Source organism: Schistosoma mansoni, chromosome 2 (genome assembly GCF_000237925.1).
Source record: "Schistosoma mansoni strain Puerto Rico chromosome 2, complete genome".
NCBI lineage: Eukaryota > Metazoa > Platyhelminthes > Trematoda > Strigeidida > Schistosomatidae > Schistosoma > Schistosoma mansoni.
The window spans coordinates 16,808,707-16,815,710 of NC_031496.1; the positions used below are offsets into that span (position 1 = coordinate 16,808,707).

Below are 7,004 nucleotides of genomic sequence, written 5' to 3' on the forward strand. Positions count from 1 at the left end.
TTGTCTGGACTTCTTCAGGGTCCTGACGAGTTAGCTGGACGAAACGTTGGAATTATTTAAACTTCAATCGCTCAGATTATTTCAAATATAATTTTCACATAGAAATCAAGATAGTTTATAATAGATTTATACTTTTGGTACATGAATTATTAACAAACATTACGAAAATAATTATATGGGGCACATTAGAAAGTTTACTGAATAAATGTCTTAACACCGTAAGTTTCTTTTAATTTAACATTTTTTTTCTGCTTCTACAGTTTGTTTCATGGATAACGAAATCAGGTCATGTACTATAGTTTGAACTGTAACATCAAGCACTTTAATTTAAAAAAAAAACAAGAAAAATTCTTTAAAAAACGAATACAATCAGATAAGTTTTAGATAATTGTGCATAAAAGTACTTTGTAAATTGAAAGAAACTAAACATTATTTCACTGATATTTCCATCATTATTTAAAATTAAAAAAAGTAGGTGGTCAAACAGTTTCCCACATAATTCATAATCTTGACATCGTAACTTGATTTACATTACCACTATAACACAGCCAACATGCTGTTCAAGAAACTAGGCTAACTGCCAGAATGTAATATGATCGATCGAGCACTTGAATGATCAGACAAAAATAACATTGGTAACTACTCAATGATCAATCAATTGTTTATTTATTCAACGTTGAATAAAAGTTTCTTTAAAAATAATTCAAATTGATAAAAAAATTGTGTAGTTAGCATTCTGATTTAAGTATTTAATTAAAACAAGTGGTTTCTAATCTAATAACTTGAAAAGTTTAGAGAAGAAATATCTTTTAATCGTATTAAGTTCTATAAACTAGATGAAACGTTTATTATTATTCTAAAAACTTCATTTTTACCGCTTTTATATATGGGTTTTTGAGAACTCTTCCAAATGAATCTAACCAATCAGCTTTGTTTAGAATTGCTTTGCGTGATAGATGTTATTATTTGTATGAAGTTAGACATTAACACTGTTGGATGTCGTCCGGCTCAGTGGTCTAGTGGTTAAGTGCTCGCGCGCGAAAATGACAGGTCCTGGGTTCGAATCTTGCGAGGCGGGATCATGGATGTGAACTGCTGAGGAGTCCCATAATAGGACGAAACGACCGTCCATTGCTTCCAGATTTTCCATGGTGATCTAGCTTCAATTGATTCATGATCTCAATTATTTGTATGTGTTTTTTTCGTATTTAATGCAATACAGTTTAAAGAATTGATTTAAGATACAAATTCTATTCATTATTTTAAAGATAATTTCTATACCAGGATATATGGATTGATATATGTCCTCATATAGAGTGAATAATATCGGTAACATTGAATTATTGTTTACAAAATATGTGCAATTTAATGCCAGGGTTTATAATATAAATGAAATTAGCTAATTGAAAATGATAATTTTTGTCTCATTATTAAAATAATGAAGATATATTAGAGAAATGCTGCAAACATCTATTGTAGACAGTAATAAGTATAAAATTATCATGTGTAGGTGAACATTAATATTTTTAAACACAACAGTATAATTGCAGTAAATGAGAACTTGTGTGGGGAAGATGCATTAAATATATAGTGCAGAATTACAGAGTGTGTTCATAAATTATGAAAACCATATTAAGGAGAAAGAATATATATGTAAAATCCCAACAAATGAATTTTAAGCAAATCTAACGTTTTGTCTGATAAATTCATTCACTGAGATTTTTCATGTACATTTTCCCTCCTTAATGTCTCATATCAGCTCGGCCCCCAAATACTGTGAAAATATTCAATCAAACTTAGACGAAATTTCTTACATACATTAAATACTGTATTTGCACATCTTCCACTAGTTATCCTTTACATCCTTCATTATTCCTACAATTCTCAATTTCTTTCTAGTTTCCTCTTTGTTTTCTTCACTCTAATCTTCCCAACCTTCTTATAACATGTATTTCACTTACGGTTGGTGCTACATACTACTTATATCTGCCAATATAAGTAGTACACACCACGTAATATGTAAACATAACTTTGTCAAAGCAGTGAAAGAGTGTATTCCTTCTATTTACAAAATACAGACGTCAACCAATAGATACACAGAATTTCTGTTATTTTATTACATGGGAAAAGATCGAATTCATTATTACTCTATTTTCAATTGACTAATTACTATTGAAAATTATGTAATCTGTACTTGCTTTTAATTTACTTGACAAACACATTTTAATTTAGATGACAATGTATATATGGAAAATAATCCAAAACTAATTCTTGTTAATGAATGAAGTCAATGAATTCACTAATATTTTTCATGTTTTAGTTATGGTTCATTTCTGTGCACTGTCACTAAATTATTGTCGTGAATGAAAACTTTTTTATTTGCTCTATCTGGCTGTAGAATATGATGATGACGAAAGAAGAAATAGGTGTGTTTGCCAACTTCGTAAATAGTCCTATGAAGTATCACATTATGATAATGTTTAAATAAATTGTCGAAAAGGAGTTGTGTTACGGATATGTATGATTCGTGCATATGATTTATTAGACAAACGGTCAGAATAAAAAGAAGAAATTATCATGGCTGTTATATACTACTAGTCAAAAGATGCTTAGTTAAGTATTCATTGGTTTGTTTATGAAAACAGAAAAAAAGTTATGTAGACAAAAACGAACACAGATAAGCGTGAAGATATCAGTGTGTGAAACGTAAATACTGCGTACATTTTTAAAAGATCTTGAAAATGACTGTAAAGTAATATCATCATTTATATGAATACTGATCTATTAGGTTTATTAATAACCTTTCTAATAGAAATGAGTTACTCCCTAATATATATAAAAAACAAAGTGGCAATTTAAATGTCACTGGGCTTTTTCGTAAAATACACTTAAAAGTATTAAAAATCCTACTTATTGTGAGTGGTTATACAGAAGAAGAAATGTGAAGACATTTGTCTCGAAAATCTTTTTTCATTATTCTTTATACATCGTCGATGAACGTGGTTCTTTCATAAACATAGTTTCTTTTATCATCTTGAAGAGAGCAAGAACAAAGATGTGAGTGAAGTAACATGAATTCATTTTTGTTTCGTTTGGTTCTCGTTAGCTGGTTACAACCTGTGATATTTAAAAACTACAATTACAAAATGGGCACAAATTATATACATGAAATGTACTACTGATATCTTGTGTAAGTATATATTTATGAAAAATTGTTTTCATTTTTAATCTTCTTTACAGTTATTAAATATTTATTGTTATAAACTCTATTTCATATTTGAATGTAAGTAGTTTTAATAAAATGATTTTGTTGTAGTAAATTCTTTTTGAGAACGTGACTTATTCCGCACATTTTGGGTTTATCCACAATATGTCGATTATATCATGGGAACATATAGCAATACTGAAGATGCTATATCTGCCATACGAACTGGGTGCAACATGAAGTCATATTAGTAATTCATGCTTAATATCACCAAAAAAACTATCTACGTTTATTGAATACGTGGACTGAAATGCTGATCAAACTTTTTATACGTGGAAAAGTCAGCTTGAACAAGACAGTGTCGGATATTTCTTCAGTTATATCCTGTCTAATAGGAACAAGGCCTCATAAAAGATCTAATAAATAGAAGTAAATGCATATTCATAAAATATCTCATGACAACAATAGCCAAGGATTTAAATGAAACAGACTAAAAATTCATACTCAAAGGTCAATGGAAAGCTTGTAAAACTTTGAGAGCTAGGGAATTTTCAGTCCGTTAAATTCCCAAAGTTGTCATATCAAACAAAGACTAAGTTAAAAATGAAAAGTTCTATCTATAATCAGTAGAATTTATTATGCACTCAAGATCTAAATGATTTGAAAAAACTAATACATCAACACAAGCTTGAAAAGTGAGTAACCGCGTGCCCGATACTCCGTAGTCTTTACCAATCTGACACATATATAAAGTCGTGAAAACAGAGGAGACTAATGTCGTGATATATACTGCAGGATACTTCACAAAATACCCAAATGGTCCTGAAAATAGATTCATTTCAAAAATTCGATAAAAGCCAAAGATATACATCTGTGGGCGTCGTTTAAAAAAATGATTGGTAACATGAATAACCTAAAATCTACCTTCTAAGTATGAGTTTGTAAAAACAGACACTGAATCTATAGAAGTCTGTTGAAGCAGCACATAATGACATGAAATGAGGTTAGAATTTACTCACTACCTACACGGTTAGATTCATAATCCATGAAAATCGTTAATACTAAATTTATCATTATAGTTTTCTTTACAAGCTGATATTTATTATACATATATATTCTGGATTGTGTTGACGTCTTTGAAACACATTGTCCTGTAATTTCTTTTTCATCATGTTTCATCACATTTTTCGTAGTTGTAGCTATCAATAAATAGAAGCACATCAAAATAAATTTACAACGACCTTGAGTCTATTGATCATAATTCGTAGGCCACAATCAGGTGATTGGTAAAATCTGACTTCATTTCTATCCTAAATTGATAATATAATTGGTCAAGGCTTAACTTCCTATTGGTGAGATCCACTAACTGGTAAATAAGTCGAAAAAGATAGAAGAAAAAGAGGAGTGAAAATTCAACATTTGTGCATATATATATATATATATATATATATATATATATAAAGAGCTGTTGATAGTTCAATATACGCATATTAAGTGATTGATATTATTCAGTTGATGTAATGAACACATTACTATAACATATTAAGCTCTGACTTTTTCTAAAGTGATTTGGGTTTCATTCATATTTTGTAGCATTTAACAACAATTACTGTACTAATTGTTAACAAGGTTAACAACTAGTTCACTTTGAATTGTATTACCAAAACATCTCACGAATTGTGTATATACATTTGTTCTCGTGTATACTGAAGTGTGTCACTGTGTATCAGTTTGTAAACTTTGTTCTTTCCTCCTAAAAATAGGATAAAAATGACATTGCTTCATACATTGTCGAATTTCAGGTATTGAGTCTACCTGATTCTGTAAAAAATAAACTTAATAAAAATTTCCACTTTTGAAGCATTATGCACATTCGTTCGAATACTTCTATTTCCAGAAAAATTTCATAAAAGTCTTCAATCACATTTATGTTTAACAAATGGCAAAATGAATGATTTAAAGGATATTGATGGAATAACAGAACATTTCCAAGGAACTACAACACTTACCACAACTTTTGAAGGTGACCAAATAGATTCAGTTGAAGATTATATTGTTGACAAGACACAAATGGAACAAAATCGACAATCATCACCGTTTATCGAACATGATGTAGATGAAGGTGAACAAACTGTTGACGAAGAAGAAGAAGAAGAAGAAGTGGTGGAGGATTATGTGAACCATGATTATGCAAGAGATTCAAACAACATAAAGAATGATAAACAAGTTTTTCAAGAGAAAATGAAAGATATTTTACAGGAAATGAAAATGAAAGAAATCATTCGTGACAAAAATGTTAGTACTAATTTAAAACAATCTTATCCATACGCAATGAATAATAGACCATTGACACCTGAATCGATTGATCAAACATTTGATCATTCATGTGATGATAGTTATATTAAAGATGAAGAGGTAATTGAAGAAGAGATACAAGTGAGGGAAGTAATTGACAAAGAGAATAAAATAACAATGAGAGTGGATGATCGAGAAAGTTCTGTTCAGTATGAATTTGAACCAGAACCAGAAAATGACAAATTTATTGAAACACAGACACAAATGAAAAATGATGAATTTCAGTATGAAGGACCATTATCGGAAAATGTCACATATAGATCAGAAGATTCAGATTCACAAGGTCGTCTGATTTATAATGAAGTTCCAGCTATGAACTCTAAAACTAATGATATAGTTAATTTTGTTCAAGAACACGTACAAACTTTGAAATTAACCGAGGAACCGCAGGCTAATGTTGAATATTCTGAACAATCTAAACATTGTCATATGCCGACTTTCTATAATGAAGCAATAGTTGATCATGCGGACAGAACATTACCGAATTCGTCTATATCTCCGACAATGACAGTTATAGAAACATCGTCTCAAAACTCGTCAAATTCTAGATCTCGTCCAATTAGACCAATATATCAAAGTTCAGTAACTCTGTCTAGTCATAATCAATCAACTCCTCATAATTCTAAATCAGTAATGCATTATCCTGTCCGTAGAACATATTCACCAAGAGAAGAGCCCACGAGTCCAACAAGAACTGCAATTCATATTGGATCACAAGTAATATCAGAACAAAGTGGACCATCGTTTACAATATTCTTAAGACGTCCAAACAGTGAACGCCATTGGGGCTTTTCATTTTATGGCGGGGCAGAATATGGATGTCCACCGTTCGTAAATAAAGTAAGTTTACATGTTAATAATTATATTTTATAAATTGTGATTCACTTTGTGTTTGGGTACATTTATTCAGTACATCTATCTTTCAATGTAAATTCCGGACAAGCTGTGTGATTCACTTTAAACATGAACTAACTTTAAGAAGGATTTGTTTACCTTGATAATCTGTCAAAAATAAGCTATAATGCTATGAAAAAGATAACTAAATATATTGATTGTACAAGTATTACGATCATAGGTTTTTATGAAGACAGTTAATTGGTAATAATAACTAATGATGAGAAGCCTTCTTCCACAGAAAATGCATCAATATATCAATACAGCATAAGAACTAATACTAAAAAAATCTTCGGCACTTCATAACACTTGAAATGCACTCCACTATATTAAGAAAGTTGAAATATGATGTTATATGTTGGGTTTATTCATAGTTGTTTGACCTAAAGGTAAATAAGTTATGCCTCAATCACTAAAATAAGGAATCATACAGTTTTTCATTTTATTATTAGGTAGTTTGATGAATACTTCTCACTAACTTTGGAAGTAAAGCAAAGTGCTCATTTGAAATGAATAACGATTTACATTTCAATAAATTTTGTTGATATGA

The 7,004-nt window shown here is 29.9% G+C and overlaps 1 protein-coding gene across 1 annotated transcript; it reads left to right on the plus strand.

Annotated features, from left to right (window-relative positions):
* Window positions 1-5,152: 5,152 nt before the first annotated feature.
* On the plus strand, window positions 5,153-6,433 carry Smp_156510 (hypothetical protein; the record flags this gene model as incomplete). The annotated part of the gene is made up of 1 exon (XM_018795883.1): window positions 5,153-6,433. The coding sequence occupies one exon, from the start codon at window positions 5,153-5,155 to the stop codon at window positions 6,431-6,433; it is 1,281 nt and encodes a 426-aa protein (XP_018650151.1).
* Window positions 6,434-7,004: the final 571 nt, after the last annotated feature.